Below are 20122 nucleotides of genomic sequence, written 5' to 3'. Positions count from 1 at the left end.
TTAGGTTAAAGATGATTAAATTCATTATAGTTCCGAGAAATATTGACATTGCACTGTAACTCAGCAATGAATACCGTTATCTCTTAAACGTGCATGCTGCAGTGTTTTAAAAGCCACCTTCTGTAAAGTCAGCCAGACGTGTGTGTATGCGATATGAATAATTTACACTCTGATTTTTGAAATCACGTACACAATTATTTTCCTGTGTCATCAAAATTACATGTAATTTCATGACATTGAATCGTTGGTTTAAGTATATATTACTGTATCCTGATTTGTTGAACCCATTCCTGTGTTAAAGTCTTACTACCAGTCCTGTAATATATTTTTGTTAATCATTGAATTTTATTTTATATCTATCACTTTGCTACATTTTTACTGTCAGTAATTTATCTCGGATAGTAATATAACGATAACTTTGAGTTATGGGCACCTTTTTACTCTGTGTTATACTTAAATCTATACTCTGTAAGGGCTTCTGAACACTTGGTTTACAGTTTAACACCTTAAAACCGGTTTTCGTCGAAGCCTCTGCTGACTACTGCAGGGCCACGGCAACATTCAAAGAATACATAAAAGGACTTGGGACCAGATTTGTGCCACTATTTTGGCCAAGTTACCTTGGTTTTCTCTGGCTACTCTAGTTTCCTCCCAGCTGCCATTAAAATAATCTTATGAATTGGTACTTTATCAAATGAGAAAACAATTGCTAAGAATTTCATCGAATGATGGGATAAGCAACTTGGAAGTTCATTATAGATAATAGCAACAACATGCTGTAGATGTAATGAGCAAGAGGAGGTTGGGATGGGTGGGGTCACGTGTTCAGGATGCAGGAGAGCAGGTTACTGAAAAAACACGCATCGGAGTGACCGCCCAGAAGTCACCAAGCACGGAAAAGACTAAAACCCAAAATTGGTGGGATACATTAAAAGCAGACCTTGAAGGTCGGATGTCAAACGACAGTTACGGTATTTAACGAAAGACAGAAGGCAATGTATATACGTATGTATGTATGTTGAACTTATTTCACACCGTACATAGCCAACCATGCTAAAATGAATGGCATAAATGGCCTTGATGATCTCACGTACTTGACACCTCTCTGCAATGGCCCCCTTTTCACCTCCGCCCACCTCTTGCAGCAAAGCAGGTAATCACCTTCATTCAGCCCCTGTCGGACGTCTTCGCCAAGGAGAAGGACACGATGGCTACCTTTGAGTGCGAGCTGTCGGAGCCCTTCTTCAAGGTGAAGTGGTTCCGGGACGGTCGGGCGCTGAAACCGGGAGACAAGTACCGCATGCACTCGGACCGCAGGGTCCACATGCTCTCCGTCCTCGCCATCGAGGAAAGCGACGCCGACCTCTATTCCTGCGAGCTGGCTGAGGACAGTTCCGTCAGCTGTGCTGCCACGCTCATTGTGGAAGGTAACGACGCACGTGCCGTACGGCGCAGAACCTGGTCGGGCAACGGGGATATTTGAAGCAATGTTTGTACACGATGGACGGCTTGCCCTTCCATTCCGTGATCAAAGCCCTCCCAACGATGCACACGGTCCAAGCTTCGCCGTATCACTTCTTGAGCTACTTCAAATGCATGTTGCACGAAGGAGGGTTCATGTTTTTCTGCTACGGTTCCGTTTCGCCACTCCCCACCCGCTTCCTAATGCTACCTCAAGTGTGCTACCAGAGTTATATCGTGAGATTAGGAATCCATTCAGAACTCTAGCAGAGCAGTTCACCACCCTCGTTTGATTAATGTCAGTTTACTATGAAATGTAGGCAAAAATTGTAAAAAAAATTACTCAAGAAGCCCAGCTTTGAGAAATAAAGACGGTAATTTCATCTCCATGGGATAATATTTTATTTGGAGCTTTTAACGTTACACCACCAGTTTGTTATATTGCTTTTTTGGGTTAAATGAGGTCCAATATTTTAGATGGACTCCTCTTGTCAATAACGTCTGGTAACCCAGCAGCATTTAACAAGCCTTGCTCTGTCAATGAGACCACGAATCGTCAAAACCAGTCCAGAGTTCGTGTTTTCAAAACGAATGCTACTTTATATTCTTGGGTATTTCGGTAAAGTCACGTAGATAGGTTCAACAAAAATAACACAAAACTACGATGTTTCGATCGAAACACAAGCAATCATCATCAGGAGAAAAAATAGCGGGACAGCTGCTGAGGCAGGCTGTTTTAAAGGTTTGAAATGGGTGTAGCCCAAGGGTCATACTACTTTATAATATTGATCTTCAAATCCAATAGGCCACTGAACTAAAATATATATGAATTTATATGTGGAGACACTGATCAGAATTCTGCAAATATATGGCAATGACCAATATGGGTGATGCATGTGTAGGGGTGTCAGTGGAAGGATTCCCACCAATAGGTGGGTTAGGGGGAGGGGTGATCGAGGAGATATAAGGGGAGAACGGGCGGGAAAGGGGGGCCTTTGGCGGGAACGATATTGGGACGGCTGGGGACAGGTGTGGATGGGAGAAAAGGATTAAAGGACGAAACCCCTGCAATCTTGTGTCGGCTCTCCTTTACACATGTACTCGCATGCACATGCCCTCACACATTGTCTTCTATTTACGAGAGGATAGACAATAGCGGCTCGGCCTATCATCTCTCCATATGCAAAATTTTACAAAATGAGTACCACATAAATTTCGATTTAAAGCTTTCGTGACTGCAGGGATTCATCTTCTTGGTTCTTTCGGTAAAGTCACGTAGAAGGGAAGTAATAAAATAATAAAATAATAATGTTTTATTTTTATTATTTTATTACTTCCCTTCTACGTGACTTTACCGAAAGAACCAAGAAGATGAGTACCACATAGTAGATAGCCATGAGTGGTCAGGGAGACTGGCCACTAATGGTATTTCTACCACCGCCTTGGGTGTGCCAGCCATGCCGCTCCAATGCTCATTCAGGCATGGAGACACTTTGAATCAGAATCTCTATTTAATACGTTGAGCTATAAAGCTCTTTTACGCAGATTTCCAGTAGGAGCAGGTCAGAAAGTTACAATAACAAACAATACAAAAATGATAGGAGTTAAAAGTATAGGAAAGGTAAGCGAATCACTAAAAAAAAATACGTTAAATAAATAAAGTATATAAGTTCACCAATCTCCAAGCTTGGCCAAGGCAGCAAAACAACAGCAAGAACAATCCCAGACCACACCAAGGCAATACAAAATCCCTCAATAAAAGTGCACATTAAAATGTAACTATCGATGCGCAGATAAGGATGAAATTACAAATCACATTGCCAAATGCAGTTCGACTTGCCGTTTAGCCACCCAGGGAAAGTTTTACGCGACTTGAGTTTTCGAATTCATTTTGCCGCCCGTGCACGGCAGGGACGCTGTTGGAGATACTGAAGGAGCTGGAGGACGTGGAGGTGCCCGAGTCTCTGAGCGGCGAGTTAGAGTGCGTGGTGTCACGCGAGGACGCCGATGGCGAGTGGTTTCACGGGGACCGTCCTCTCCAGCACGGAGACAAGTACCACGTGTCGTCGCGCCGCGGCAGACACACCCTGGTCGTGCGGGACGTCGTCCGCGACGACGAGGGGGAGTACAGCTTCCACGTGGACGGCCTGACGAGCACCGCGATACTCTCCATGCAACGTGAGGCTCACCCCCTCCCCCCCACCCCCCAAATTGGTGGTGAGATGTTAACTCCCTCGCCTGGTATGCAGGAGGTTGTGGGTTCGATCCCGATCCCGACCCAGATGCCTGCTATGTATTTGGAGTTTGCGTATTCTCCCCATGGATGCATGGATTTGTCTCCAGGTCCTCCGGCTTTTCCTTCCACAGTTAGAAACGTGCGTTTTGAGTCTTGGCCTGCTATACATTTCTACTTGATAAGTCACTTCGTTGAGCTATCATTTGTGGCCAGGTTACTTCTGATAAATAACTATATATCTCAGTGGACCTTACCTGCCATAATATAAAAAGAACTCATACTTTTTAGATTAGTTTTAAACGATCTGAACGCAACCACAACTCACAATGCGTACTTATAGGATGTCAGGGCAGCTTAAAGTCGAATCTTTTTTCTTTAGGATGTTTTTTTAATCTTTCAAATTTGATGCTTTTATGGGTAATGGGCTACATGGTAAGAGGGGAAGAGGAAATGACAGCACGGTAAAGTGCCACTGAAGTCAGTTTGTATAAACAGGCAGATGAAAATGGGAAACTCTTGAAATTGGACTTGAATAAGGGGAGAGAATCTGCCGTACAGACCGCGACACAAAATAGAGGCAGTAACTGAGGAGGGGAAATTTCCCATTAAGTATTGTGGACAACATGGAGTGGGGAGGCCTGGGAGTTACAATCGTCGAGCTGAGATGTGGCAAAGTTAATGTACAAGGATCTCATATCAGAGGGAGCGATAGAGTGATGAGGTGCTACCATAATGTGATCCTGCAGAGAGATCAGGCAGGAGAACCATAGCTCACAATCAAAACACGGTGGTGTTATATGCTTGAAGAATAAAACAGGTGCTGTAGGCTGTTGCGGGGCTACATTGTCAAGACGATGCAAGTACAGCAAAGTTAATTGTTGTACTGTACCATGCTGCAAAGTCTATGCCCTCCACTTTCACCAATCCGGCCTTGACCAACATCGCAAAGCGTGGTCAATTCACCACCCGTAACCTGCATTATAATACGTAACTGAGGCTGTCATCCAGCAGTGGACTGGGCAAACGGATGATATGCACGTGCATGTGGTGTACGTCGCATCCTGACGTGCCTGTTTGCCCGTTGCTGCGTTGCGTGCGTTGCGTGCAGTACGCCCGGTGACGGTGCTGCAAGGCCTTGGAGACACGGCGGCGTGCGAGGGTGAAGCCGTCCAGCTGGAGGTGCGCTTCCTGCAGGAGGCGGTGGAGGGCGTCTGGTGCCGGGAGGGCCACGAGCTCACGCCTGGGGGCCGCATCTCCTTCTGCTCCAGGAAGCAGTCCCACCTGCTGTGCATTGACAATGCGAGCTTGGCTGACAGCGGGGAATACTCCTTCGAGGTCCCGAAGCTCCAGTTCGTCACGGCTGGACGGCTCTCTGTGCAGCGTAAGGATTCGGCTTCCATGGTAGCTGCCAGGCGGTCTGCAGCGCGGCCTTATTCTGCCACTAGTGTACCACATTTAAGGGAAAATTGTGCATAAGGTCTTCCCTATTAACAAAAAAAAGTTTTGCTTGTATGATGGTCCCATAGGAAACTGACCACTGTCAAGTGAATGTGGGATTTACGTTCCGGGCTCAAGCCACTAACAGAGAAGAGTACTTCAGTGGTCTTTTGAGCAGGGAAACATGTATTTAAACCAAACTGGGTAGCGCTGTAACAGTGTGCTTGACTCACAATTCAAAGGTGACAAGTTCAAATCCCTGTCAGGTGGTGACTCAGCCCATCATCCGTTTGCACTGAATGAAATTATCATCACGTTGTAGTAGGAAAATGTTGTTTGTCTTATGGATTGACTGGCCACTGCCATATGAATGTGACATTTTCACCTCTGGCTCAGGTCACCAATGGCGACGAGCACCCTTTTACTACTTACGACAGCATTTGAGACATTTTGAATCTGATTGTGATCGTGTGACGTACTTCACGAGTATGTGTCATTGCGCACTGGTTGTCACAGCTCAAATCTGGGACGTTTGGCCAATTTTGGGGTTGGAATGAGCTGCCAAAAAACCTCCACAAAACCATTGCAGCAATCGCAACACGATAGTTAATTCCATCGACTGTCGAGATTAAACGTGGACGCGTGCAACCCTTACATAAATGGACCGGTCCGTTTCACAGAGGCATGTTCTTTTGGACCCATGGGCAACCAAACATTTTGTCAGTAAGTCGAAATGTGGTCAGCGTCACACTCAACGTTACTTAAATTGGCCACCGCCTATTTAAGGTTTGAGATTTAACGTGACGGGGCCCACTTCTAGGATTGCTTTAACCCAGCAAACTCCCAGTTTGCCGATGATCCAGTCCAACCCTGGTCAGAGTTCACACTGTGCAAATGTTTTCTTGTTCACAACAGGCGTGGAGGTGGCAAGGGAGCTGCAAGATCAGGATGTGCTGGAAGGCACACGGGTGGTGCTGGAGGCCAAGTTGTCCATCGCGGACGTGCAGAGCCGCGTGTGGCTGCGCGATGGGGAGCCCCTAAGCCTCGGGGAGCGTGTGCAGCCCGTCGTCAAGGGAACCAAGCAGCGCCTCGTATTCTCTCGCGTCTTCGCATCAGATACGGGCGAATACACGCTGCAGGCGGGCAACGCCTTCACGAGCTGCGTGCTCGATGTCAGAGGTGCGTTGATGTGAGATGTCAATTACTTCGCCTGGTATGCAGGAGGTCGTGGGTTTGATCCCGACCCTGACGCCTCTCTATTTTAAGTTTGCATGTCTATAGAGTCAGAATCAGAATATTTATTTATACTGGAGGAATCCAATGAGCTACAAAGCTTTTTTTCACAGATGTTCAGTAGTGAACGGTGAGCAAACACAGTCCACGCAAGCACGCAGAGTGGACACGAACCGAACTTCCGTCGCGCCCCCCCCCCTCTCCCACCACGCAAGACGTGTCCATCGTACGGGGGCTGGAGGAGCGCACGTGCTGCGAGACGGAGGACGTGACGCTGGAGGCAGAGGTGTCGCACGCCGGCATTGAGCCGCGCTGGACATTCGGCGAGCGGGAGCTGCGGCCCGGCGGACGCTGGAAGCTGGAGATCCAGGGCCAGGTGTGCCGCCTCACCCTGCTGGGCGTGAGCAAGTCTGACGAGGGCCTCTACACGTTTGCAGCCGGGGAGAAGCAGAGCTCCGCCAACCTCATGGTCACCGGTGAGCACAGCACGACGAGTGGCAGGTGGAACCGAATGACTGGAACATCTGCAACGTTGCAGAGTTAACTTATCTCGGTTGTGTATCCCAGGCACGCCAGCGTTGGTTTGAAGCATTGTTCATTTAAAAGGACATCATGAAAAAACGTATTTTCAGCAAACCGCCAAAAGCACATTCCAGGAAATCACTGAGATACGACTGTCTTGCATGCGTTATGTACTTACAGGAAATATAACCGATGCTGTTTGTGTAAATGAAAAAGCCTCTGATATTTTGGGTCACTAGGCTCATCGCACAAACCCCCACCGACATTTCCACCCACCGCTCGATCTGACGCTTCCCCCGCGGCACACGGTGGGGCGGTGATCTCCCCGTCGCTCGCCGCTCGTCGTTCGCAGGCAGCGCCATAGCGGTGCCGCCGCAAGACTCGTGCGTGGTGGAGTCGCAGGCGGCCGTGTTCGAGTGCGAGCTGCACAACGCGCAGAGCGAGTGCCGCTGGCTCAAGGACGGGCGCGAGATGGCGCCGGGGGGGCGCGTGCGCGAGGAGAGCGACGGCGCCTTGCGTCGCCTCGTCATCGACAACGCGGGACCGGCCGACGTGGCCGAGTACTCGTGCCACGTGGCCTCGTCGCGGGCATCCGCCCGGCTTTCGGTGGACGGTGAGCGTCGTTCCCCCCCGTCATCGGCTCGTGCTTACATGAAGACGCGGTCGCGTTTAGACACTGCGTAAATGTTAATTGTACAGGCGTTGCATACGGGAGGAAATGACGGCAGACAAATAACGGTGTTATTCATGGTATCTATATTAGTATCACTTATTTGTATCTGTTTAACACGTATCTACGTCAATGAACTTTAACACGTGTCTACATCAACTACCTATTTGTATCTACGTCAATGACCTTGTGTTGTGCCTTACTTAGTAAGGTCGCATTCATTACACATAAAGTGCTTGCCAGAAGTTAACCACAACACTTTGCTGAGCTCCTTAAGGAGCATAAACCATCACGCGAACTCCAGTCATCCTTGCAGTGGCTTTTGGCTAACCATCGAACACAGACAGTCACCTCATTGCGGGTTTTCAGATGTGCTTCTGCGGTCATCCTGCAATGCTCTTCCTATACTAAGAAGCCACTGGAGCTATGCACTTTTACATCAAGATTTAAAACAGATTTATTTACCACTGCTTCTTGTGTTTAGTTTGTTGTCCTTCTCCCGCACCACTGATTAACATGTTGAAGAAGTTCAACATACATACATTCTAAGCAATAATTTTACTGTGTCATAATATTATTTGGTTAATAATAGTAATAAAGTAAATACAATTTTAAAAAACCACGACGTTTCGATCGCAACACACGCAATCGTCATCAGGAAAAGGTGGTAATCTCATGAGGTAATAACAGTGTTGAGCCTAGATAGTGCTTGGATAGGTGACCGCCATGCATTGACTGGCTGTTATTGGCCGCAGGGCTGCATAATGGGCAGCTGAGTGCAGTGTAGCAGCTCCGACGTCTATGCTCCCCACTTTCACCAATCCACACTGATCAGAGCGGTGCAGTACGGTCAATTAACCCTCATGACTTGCACGCCTTGGGGAGGCCCTCTTCCAGCAGTTGATTGACGAAGGGGCTGCACAAGTACAAATGGTGTTAATTATGATGTGTGTGGTTTGGCCATTATGGCCTTATTTCCATGACCCCTTAGAATATTAGCTCTGCGTTGGGCCATGGCCCATGCCATGGGAATGGCCCAGGAGACAAGCCGACATCCGAACCACCTGTCTCCACACCCGATATTCTAAATGAGGCTCAAAACCCTTGCTCTATCGCTGTGTTCCTCTGACTCTCTCCACAAGCTCATTCCTGCCTCCCTCTACCTCCTGTGGCCTAGTGACCTAGCCCGGGAAGGTGCAGCTTGACGGGGGGACATCTAGGTTATGTTTGGGGGTGATAGTCATCAGGCAATGTTTCAACAACGTTACAAAGTTAAATGCAGGCATAATTGCGAGGCCATTTTAAGTAAAAGAATGTGCCTTTGTTTTATTTTATGTGTAGTTTTATATTTAACACAGATGGGTAGTATACCTGTCAACCCCTTATCAGTGCCTACCTTATTACAGACCAATTCAGACCTTATCGGTCACCCCGTGCCCTTATAAATCTCAACGTTCATTCTACAAAGTCCCATCACAAAGGAGAAACACAAACAAATAGACAACAAAAATGTGCCCGTATGAACCTGAAAACTCAATTTCCCTGTACAAGAATACGGGTAAACCCTATGGGTTGACAGCTATGGCCGGTAGCTAAGCAGAGTGGCTGTTGGCACCGGCTCACCGCCTGGCAGCCTTATAGCTGCTCGGTGGTTCCTCCAGCGATAGTGAGGGATGTAATTTGCATGAAAGACACCATGTGAAACTAATCATTAGATTTGTTTCTTTTTTCAGCGATGTCACGGTGACCTCGTGACATGATATTTCTAAAAGAGACTATTCATAGAGTGAGGCACCCCCTGCTGTGTTTATATATTGCGAAGATCAGACAGATCAGTGCAGCGAAATTCTCAGTGACCAATCTTGGCAATCCCGGGCCACTTAAAGAAATTTCACTTTGGGGGAGTCGCTAGTCTCTTCACAGGGCAACCATTGTTTTGTCCGCCAACATACATTATACATGTATCCACCAGGGCACCATATTATATTAGTAGTGTTTAGAATGTGGAGAAAGACCGGAGAATTTGTGATGTGTTGCCATCATACACGTTGCACTGGCCATCGCATACCACTCACTGTAGGTTGCACAGAATCTGCATGGTCCACCAACCCTGCCTCCAAAGCAACGTATTACAGCCTGACTTAGACATCCCGCACCTCCGATTAGCATGGTACATACGGTGAGAAAGAAGTTCAACATCAAGAGAAAGGAATTAATTTTCGAGCAGCGTGCTCACTTATAAGACTCGCGTTTCCAAACTGTTGCTCTTTGACACGACGTTTGACCTTCGTTACGATTTTCCCTTGCCACCTGACCGTTTTGCTGGTGGGTTGCTGCTGCCTTTGCTCTTTACCACCGCCATAGCTGTGAAGATTAAGAAGACGCTGAAGGCCGTGTCGGTGCTGGAGACGCGTGCAGCCATCTTCACGCTGGAGTTGTCGCACGAGGACGTGGCGGGCGGCGTGTGGATCCGCAACGGCGTGGAGCTCGTGCCGGGGGACAAACACGAGATGTGGGCGGAGGGCACCGTGCACACGATGCGCATCAACAACTGCTGTCTCGGCGACGAGTCCGTGTACAACTTCAAGCTGGGAAAGCTGTCGGCCAATGCACGGCTGCACGTGGATGGTAGGAGTCTGCACCTTTGTGCTGTGGGAAGTTTATTTTTTGAACCCGAATGAGATATCTGGTTAGCGTTTATGTAACATAATCCCATGTTTAGTATTTTCAAATACGTGCAGTATATTTACATGGCCAACTTATTCGAACTCTTCGAATGAACATGTATTCCATTTTACCTATGAAAAAATCAAGTGGAAATATCCTTACTGTAGGCTTTGTAGCGTGATCTACGACTATTGCATTCGTCTCTTTAACCAAAGCTGCTGAATTTCGATTTAAAGCTTTCGTGACTGCAGGGATTCATCTTCTTGGTTCTTTCGGTAAAGTCACGTAGAAGGGAAAAAAAAACATAATAAAATAAGATTCTCACGACGTTTCGGCCACGACGCTGTCTTTCCGACAGCCCTGTTTTTTCACCTGAGGACGGCTGCTTGCGTTATGTCCGAAACGTCATGAGAATTGTATTTTATTATTTTTTACTTTTATTATTTTATTATTTCCATTCTATGTGACTTTACCGAAAGAACCAAGAAGACAAAGCTGCTGATATCATCATTTCTCCATTTCATATGTGTTTTAAACAATTGTGAAGTGTAATCAGCAACTACATGCTAAGTAATTGCAATCTGATTACACATTGAACACATGGAGTGATAACGTGACAAACAGTACCTTGAGAAATGTGGTTATAAAAATGTATTGTATAGATTTACTCCCCAATACATATTGGGAGACACTTACACACTCGTGAAAATTATGCAATGGTCAAACTTAACAAAAAAGGTCGTTTTCTTTAATTTAAGACCCAAACAGGGGGATGTATCCACAATTCTGACTGTCGCCTAATGAGGCTAGTTGTAATTACTGGCGAAACGTCATACTCGAATAGTAAATGTTGTGAGATTACTCTCCAACACACCAGTGTGCTGAACTACTAATTGGCATGTTTTGTTTACGTGCTAAACCTTACAAATTAGTTGAATTGGGTGGTGGCGGGTTTAACGACACATTAATATTTACACGATCTAACACAAAAAACGATTATCGTTTTGCTTTGTTTGATAATAATAATAATGCCTTTGATGTATTAAAAAAAGAAAAGTCTTCTAGCATAACTGCATCCATCCCCGCCGTTTCTAACAGCTGTGAAAGTGGTACGCAAGATGAAGGACGTCTGTGTGACGGAGGGCGAAGTCGGAGTCCTGGATTTGGGCCTCTCCCACGAGGGCATCGCTGTCAAGTGGCTGCACAAGGGAGAGGCCGTCAAGTCCGGCCGAAAGTACCGGCTCAGTGCCGAGGGGAAGACCTACCGCTTGGAGGTGCTGGCTGCGAGCGACGAGGACAAAGGGACCTACACAGCCGTCATTGGGCAAACGGCAGTCTCAGCTGAGCTCTCTCTCTGTTGAAGGTGAGGTGCATCCTCATTCTGTTGGTAATAACGAGTATTTTATTTGCCCCCTAAACTCAGGAGTTTTACGAATTTTTCACAGTTCCTGCTTTGGAAGGTTGATTCGTTTGTTAGTCATTTTGCATCAAGGAAGTAAGACTGAATACCCAGCAAACACCCATGTCCACGAGAGGATAACACTGATACTCCTGGGTGTATATATATTGACATTGTTAATTGCATTTTTTTGGGGGGTGCTATTTGACTTTGAATTTGAGGTTCAATTTGAAAATTGGCAATCTTTAGCAGAAAGACCCTTGTCCAAAATGTAAGCCTCCTATATGTGTTTTCTGTTATCAGGCAGGGTTGACGATGAACACAATATTCAGTATACCTGTCGTGCCTCTCAACTTCCTGTAAATTGGTAATATTTGTATTTATGCCAGGGGGATGATCGGCTAATTATGCCTTTGACAGAGATTTCATATTTAAACCCCAGTTTGGGAGCCAATATAGCCCGTCATTCAGCCACAATCGGTGTTCGTGTATTATAGCAAGTCCTCATTTAAGGCAGTAGATGCATTCCTGAAAAGTGCCGCGTGAGGCGCAAAACGCTTTCAGAAAAAACTATTTCCCCATAAATAATGTAACGATGAAGTTTGGCGAGATACGATGAATGCACATACAGTGAGATGGTGGGACAAATAGCTGAGGGTACGCCCCAGTGGGACTGTATCACTCCACGTGCCGTATCACTGCACCGCTAAGAAAGTAGTTCGTCCTCGACCCCTCAGAAACCGCGATATAACAGGGTGCGCATTCCGCGTTGTGCGAAAAGTGTTTTTAAATGGAAGAACCGCGTTATAGCGAAAAACACGCTGCGCGAACACCACATGCGAGCGAGGACTTACCATAAATTATTGGTTCTTTCGGTAAAGTCACGTAGAAGGGAAATAATAAAAATAAAACTATAAAATTCTCACGACGATTCGATTGCAAAACCACAGCAATAAAATTTTTGAAAAAAAATATTGCTGTGGTTTTCACACCTGATGATTGCTTGTGTTGCAATTGAAACGTCGTGAGAATTGTATTGTTTTATTTTTATTATTTTATTATTTACCTTCTACGTGACTTTACCGAAAGAACCAAGAATATGAATCCCTGCAGTCGCGAAAGCTTTAAATCGAGACTTACCATATGTTTTTTTAATTCATTTATATAATGCATTTGGTGAAACCTCTTTAATCTGGCCTTCCATAATTCAGGTGGATCATTATGTGTGACCTTAAAAATGCGTGTAAATAAAATATCAAACCTGCGCTTACTATTGCAATGTCGATAAAAGTGTAATTTGCTTGGTTCTTTCAGTAAAGTCACGTAGAATGGAAATAATAAAATAATAAAAATCAAACATAATAAAATAATCCTCACGACGTTTCGGCCACAACGCAAGCAGCCGTCCTCAGGTGGAGAGCAGGTCTGTCGAGTAGACAGAGTCTCAGACTCCATTCTACGTGACTTTACCGAAAGAACCAAGAAGATGAATCCCTGCAGTCACGAAAGCTTTAAATCGAAAAGTGTCATTGTTATTACGTCCTTGTTTCTGGCAGGTTGACTGAAGAACAAATCACGTGGTCATGAAGTGTGAAGTTGGAAAGCGCGATGTCAACGTTGGTGGCGGAATAAAATGAATCTGGATGTTGTTTTTGAATAGTGCAGAAAACATGAAATGAACATTACGTTGGCTATAAAGGATAACCCCCGAATGAAATGTGTTGACCAAGAAGGCAGTGTTAATGATGTCGAATGATTGACTTTAATGTGGCAGTTGGGTACTTTGAAACCTTGCTTTGGATCACAGCACGGATGTCCACTATTTTAAGAATTTAGCTAGAGTTGTAACGTGGCAAGGAGAATCGCGGATTGCGTTCAACACTACTAAAAACTAGAGACAGACACGTATTGTATAAGCATGTGAGCTTCCCGAGCGCCTGGAAATGTAGAGGACATTTTCACCAAATATGGGCCATCAGCTGTTTTACTCGGACAAGAGCCACATGGCTTGATGTTTGTTTCACCCACTGATGCACAAGAATGTCCTTGGTAGCATAAACAAATGAATGATTAAAATATGAAAATGTGGTTGCATTTCTACGTGGAAGAGTGAGTGAAGAGACCGTTCTTCCATTCCCTCATAGCTGAAGATGATGTAATAACTTGGCCGTGAATTCCCAACACCTTAACGTACTGATGGACAAGTAATTACAACGGACTTTGAATTCCTAGGAGGCCCTCAATGTATTTTACTGCATGAATACAAGCAAACAATTAAACCGATATTTTTATAGTATTTACATTATTACAAATTCAAGACTGTTATGAGGTTGGTTTTTGGTAAATGCTTCAGCTAAAAGGTATGTTTTGCAAACAGTAAATACTGTGTGCATTAGGAATGTCCTAAGATAACTTTTATTTGCAAATAAAAGCCTATTTTATGATAAATTAAAGAATAACACCTAACTCACTACTTGATTTAAAAAACACAAGGGTTAGTCTGTGCTCGTCTGCATTGGTGGTCAGTCGCGGAAATTCCACATTCCTGTGGCGAAAAGAAGTCTCTCCACAAGATGAACACTGTTGAATTCCCAACACCATAGAGGGGTGATGGGCTAAGTCACAGAGGTGTGGACTCGAGTCATGTGACTTGGACTCGAGTCAGACTCGAGTCATGAATTTGATGACTTGCGACTCGACTTGGACTTGCATAACAATGACTTTGTCCCACCTATGAAATGTGGACTCGAGTCATGTGACTTGGACTCGAGTCAGACTCGAGTCATGAATTTGATGACTTGCGACTCGACTTGGACTTGCATAACAATGACTTTGTCCCACCTCTGCTAAGTCAACCCCAAATCTGAGTTAAACTCACATCCCTCGAATAGAATCGAGCACTTTTCCACAGCACTACCGGGCAAGATGGCCTCCACAAAGCATATGCAAAGTAGAAATATTCACAGCACCTTATCTATCTGCTCCTGGAAGGCCTCCCCCATGCTGTGTCAGTCATTGGGGTTATTTGACCCTCGTTAACCTCGCTGGCCACGCAGATTTGGTGGAGAGAGGGCCTAAGACTGGTTCAGATATGTTGCATTCATATGTGCAGGAGATTAAGCGAGCCACTGGGCTTGCAATGCTGGGAGTGGCCACCTAATGAGTAAATAAAATGGCAATTATTTACAACCATTATATTATCAATGACTGCCAGGAAAATATAGCCCTGATACAGCTTTGAGTGTACCTACAGGTACTGGTATACAGGAGGCCCCTTACAACAAAACTTAACTGTGTTGATCCCAACCAATGAGATTAACAATCAAGTAAAACTATTTTCATCAACTTGTTTTTTTGTGAAGTGCTAACTAGTCATCTTGAAGTCCATTTTCAACTATATATGTGCAGAAGATGGTCATATGATTGACCTAAATAAGGTAAAGTATTCAATATCATTGTATTACTTAACGAAACACATGGTAACCCATAAAGAAAATTTAACAAATGTAAAGAAATTCAATCAACTTCATGGTTATCCCATCTCTTTTGGATAAGAGCATCATTCATGAAATGGCATGTACACTGTAGCAAGCACAGATGAATAACTGATTTTAATCTCATGATATTCTCAGAACATTTTACAGTATTTCGAAAGGCAGACTCTTCCAAAATTTTGGAGCTCTCGTGTCGTTTTGAAAGACGTACTCCCATTTTATTACCAAAACAAGTCTTAGTGGCCAAACCCTTTATTAATCTTGCAGTGTTTTCATACCGCACTAATGCTCAAAGGAGGATGTAGTTGTAAGTTCATATTAAATTCACCTCGACATTAAAGCCTGCAAGACCATCCCTTTCTTACCACTCCGAATATTATTGCACCTAACGTCCTCGTGTTACACCAATTTTCACCATGCCTGACTTGATGAAAATAGAGTGGCCCACATGCTTATTTAATTCCCCAGGTGTGTAGTGAGAAAAAATGTAAACGTCCTTTGGATTGTCAAAGATAATTAATGGGTCTTGTCTTCATCTCTTGGATGCGCCGACTCAGCTGGCCTCCTTAGCCCCACTCAGTCATGAGCTCTGGTTGATATTCATTACAGGTTAAGAAGTGATTGCTCGAAGAGCTGCTTGTACGATACATTTAGTTTAGCCTTTAAAAAAAGAAAGAAAAAACATGTCATGGAATGTGGTAGGAAAAGGTGCAGCCCAGAGTGTTTGGTCTACACGCTGGCCAGACATCTTGTAAGATGTGTGAGTACCCACACTTTACCCCACCACATGCGACCTTTCAAATTAGGGACCGTCCATAAATGACGTCACGCACCTAGGGGGAAGGGGGGGGTCAGACATTTGTGACGATGTGTGACGATGAGGGAGGGGGGGTTTGAGAAATGTGACGTCACATCAAAATGCACAAATAAATATAGACAACACGTTCTACTTAATTAAATAGACGTTTTAATAAATGTTTTCTCCTACAACATCAGAGTGCAGCGCCACATTAAATACGCACAACAATGACAATAGTTTAAAGCGATTTGAAGGATGTTTTTTTGGATGGGGGGGGGGGCAGAGATTTGTGACGTCATATTTGAGGGGGGGTCTGACTTTTTGTGACGAAGGGGGGGGGTCAAAATCGTCCAAAATCGCGTGACGTCATTTATTGACGGCCCCTTAAATTAGTGGTGTACCCATTTATACTGCTGTTTGGTGGATAGAAGTGGTGGAGGTGGGGGGGTTAAGAAACTTTCACCTGTGTTTCAAGTGACGCGTCGGAGGAGCAAACTGGCAACATCTGGATTCCAAGTCCAGCAATCGAACCATCATCACGTCCCGACAGCATTCCAATGGAATGTGGTACTCTCCTGGTCTTTTGTGGTGAGGGAATAATTGTCATAATTCCACAGAAAACCAATGTGGCTTTTAGCAGTGACTACCTCCTCCTACACTTAACGAGATGTATGCTTTGGAATTGGAATTTAAAATACGATTATTTTGCAATATATGCGAGTGATTTTACTGTAAATGAGAATACACACATTTACCCTTTTATCTAATAAAAACTTATGTTTGTGTTAAGGCGTGCCAAAATGGCATCATTTGTCCGTCTTCTTGATTTCTGGAAGGTGATATGCCCACGCCATTTATAGGGCAAGACCTTAATAGCAACGCAACTTCAAAATAACTCCTTTTTTACATAAGATCATCTTTTCGATAGTTCTCGTGACCCCAGCCTCAGACAGAGAGACAAAGCTAATGCAATCATTCAAACTTAGTTGGGAAACATAAACAAATGTGAAGCTAAACTGTTGAGCAACGTGGGTCAGTGCTGGGAAGTCACCAAACGAACATATAAAAGTCACTAGATATACCTACGCTATTAAACAAAGTAAGCTCAGACTAGATCCTAAATAATTACTTCTAATTGCTCCTAAATCTACGCTAAGTTCTCGTCCCGTAAAGTCGCTGGATTTTTCGATTTGATAAAAAAAATTGCGAGGAAAACTCAAAATGATCAAGTTGCCAACTAAAAATCACTAAGTTGGCTACACAAACGCGGGCCTCTGTGCTGTTGTGACCACGTAACCACCGATGGCCACTGTGGGGGGTAAGGAGAGGAGCACAAGGGACAGGAGTGGTGCGTGAAATCCCCCAGAAGACGGAGCCTCAAGCAGAGGTCGCAACCGGGTACCCGATACCCGCACCCTACTCGATACCCGGCTACCCGTACCCGGCCGGGTACTTGTACCCGTTTGCGACCCTAGTGCGACGGGTACGGGTAGACCGTGAGTCACTGGTGAGTAACCGTTTGTCACTCATTTCCCAACGTCTTGTCTCTTCTCACAATTCAAGTTCCTAGAATAAACCCACCCACGCCTGCAACATGGCCTCATTCCAGAGGTCGCAATCAGGTACCCGATACCCGTACCCTACTCGTGCTATACAGGTACCCGGCCGGGTACGGGTAGGGTACGGGTACGGCCGGGTACGGGTACCCGTTTGCGACCCTGGTGCGGCCGGGTACGGGTAAGGAATCAAAACCCGTTTGCGATCTCTGGCCTCAAGTTCCAATCAGCTGAGAAGACGTGTGAAGGTGTTTTTTTGTTTATGCATTTAGCATGAACACATGTTCATTATACATTTACCACATACAGTACATTCAAACAACCGGATGATCTGTCAAAACAAGTGCTAGTTGAGCATGGACATTTTCATGGACTACATGATCAGTGAGTGTGAGATGGCAGAATATGGCAACATTAAAAGGTCGGTGTTTGAGCCATAAGTGATGCCTGTGCTATACAGGTTAGACAGCTGAACATTTAACAAAGCGACTTGGAAAGAATGCCAACTTCTGTCCCCGGAATATCAATGTATGTAGAAGACGCCAGAAAAACATTTTTGCAAGTGTCGCAGATGTCAGCAGCACGTGGAATTTGAAATAGGCGAGACACGAGTTCAGAACAGAATCGGGCATGTTACATCAGCAGGGATTGGTGTGGCAACCACAGGTTGACCACCAGACCCAGTCAAATGGTGGTATTTCGTAAGAGTTTACTTTGGAAGTCAGATGTTGATTTTGCAACAACAGGATCTAGCAGAAGAGATGGTAATGTATGGTATCAAAGGCATGCGCTGATGACCTTTTGACCTTGTGGCCTGCAACGTTACTCTGCAACACTGTAGGTACTCCACTGAAATTTTATTTACAAATTACATGAGCAACAGGGTGGCACAGGCCCTGTTTGTTGGTTCACCCCCTGTTTGCATGTTCTTCCCGTGGTCGCATGGATTTTTCTCCAGGGTCTCCGGTTTTTCCCTCCACATTTCGAAACATGCGTTTAGAGTATTGGGCTTGCTTTAAATGTCCACATGATAAGCCACTTCGTTGAGCTATCATTTGTGGCCAGGTCACTTCTGAAAAAGATATGTATAGCTCAGTGGGCCTTACCTGGTAAATAAAAAAAACAGTTTATAGATCCAGGGTCTAGTACGTATAGCAACATTGCCCCCTACTGCAAAAAAAAACTTGGCAGGACCCTTCTGCAAATCAGTATTGGGACTCATTGGGGGCTTTCCTGGGTAAACAAGCATAATAATAATAACATGAAGAAAAAAACGAAACTTTTCAGTTAACGAACACGGCTTCCTATTTGAGCGACAACTTTTACAGTGTAATGTTATTGTGGAATTTATTGCAGAAAGTTAAAGTATGCATGGCAGACAATCAACATCGCTTAATCAACCCAATAATTGTTGAAGAACGTGTGTCATTGAAGACAATCGGACAGATCGAGTTTGGCACGATGCCACGCATGCCATGGGTGTCCTATTGTTTCAGGTAAAATGTAAAATTCACATTTATGAAACCATGACATATTGGTCATAAACCACTGTAGGGCAAGTTTAACGTCATGCAACAAATACAAAATTAGTTTTTTTTAAACGGAATGCTAGAAAGCATCTAAAGGTCATCTACATCTTTACACAGGTTGACAGAATTTACGCTGTAATAAACATCACCAAGATGCAGGCCTTTGTGCCATGGTTTGTTTGCAATTTGTGATAAAACATCATTACAGGGTTGTCTGTTTAAATCTCCATCGATTTGTGACATCTCTGTTTAAAACTATTTACATATGACCAAACATGAATATTGCGCAAAGGAATTTAAATGTTTGCATTGAACATAAACTACCATTATGTTTATTTTCTCTTTAAAACACAAGTTCCATAATCAAATAAGAAAATATATAAACAGCATACCAGGCACACAAAATCTAATTTTTATAAATATCACACTGTAGTCATATTTATCGAACATCAGGATGCTATTAAGATAATAAGTTACCAGTAACCCACCACGTAGTCATTTCAAAGCAAGGATCGCTCAAAAACTGATAATCAAAATACCAAGGCTCAAATAAGTACTCGGATGACATTCACCACTGTTAATAATCCTAATCCAATGAGGGAAATTCAACATTCCTACAGCACAGTCCAGTTTCTTCACAGGAGAACCACTGCTGCCTTCCCACAAGGTAATACTTATTTTAGTAACCCTGGAAAGATGATCTTCAAGTCCCCACCTATGAGGATTTGAACTCACGGTCTTCCAAGAATAAGTTGAAATATTTATCACCCTGCCAAATATAACAAAATTGAAGTTAGTTCATTTGTCGTTGCCGAAACATCCATAGCTATGGCCTCAGCATAATGTACGTGCATATGGTGACAATTGAATTTATTGGACAAATGACAAGTACAGAACCAATTAAAAAAAAACATTACATCTGAATCGTGGGGGCCGGGGTGAAGGGCTAGACTCCTGACACTGAAGCATTGTAGTAAGGGCCCAACTACCTTTGCTCCTCGGACCTAGAGCCAAACAAAAAGGATAAACCCAGATATCGCTCTTACGTGTTACTTTGTTTCCTGTTTTGTTAGGTTACTATTATTCCCCTTCCTCCCCCTCTCCCCTCTTCCTCCCCTT

General features: G+C 44.5%; 1 protein-coding gene across 1 annotated transcript in view; it reads left to right on the top strand.

Moving 5' to 3' along the window:
• Nucleotides 1–14081, top strand: part of LOC144724187 (titin-like) — a 36254-nt gene extending 22173 nt beyond the window's left edge. Inside the window, exons 14-22 of the mRNA XM_078603106.1 lie at nt 1146–1427; nt 3373–3639; nt 4806–5078; nt 6050–6313; nt 6583–6843; nt 7242–7502; nt 9924–10187; nt 11325–11589; nt 13182–14081. Of these exons, the coding sequence (XP_078459232.1) occupies nt 1146–1427; nt 3373–3639; nt 4806–5078; nt 6050–6313; nt 6583–6843; nt 7242–7502; nt 9924–10187; nt 11325–11587 (2135 nt within the window). The 3' untranslated portion in view covers nt 11588–11589; nt 13182–14081. The remainder of the gene's footprint in view (nt 1–1145; nt 1428–3372; nt 3640–4805; nt 5079–6049; nt 6314–6582; nt 6844–7241; nt 7503–9923; nt 10188–11324; nt 11590–13181) is intronic.
• Nucleotides 14082–20122: the final 6041 nt, after the last annotated feature.

The sequence above is a fragment of the Lampetra planeri genome, chromosome 2 (assembly GCF_965212315.1).
Source record: "Lampetra planeri chromosome 2, kcLamPlan1.2.h2, whole genome shotgun sequence".
Classification (NCBI taxonomy): Eukaryota; Metazoa; Chordata; class Hyperoartia; order Petromyzontiformes; family Petromyzontidae; genus Lampetra; species Lampetra planeri.
The sequence above is the reverse complement of the archived record's forward strand: the minus strand, read 5'-3'. Positions and strand labels throughout refer to the sequence as shown.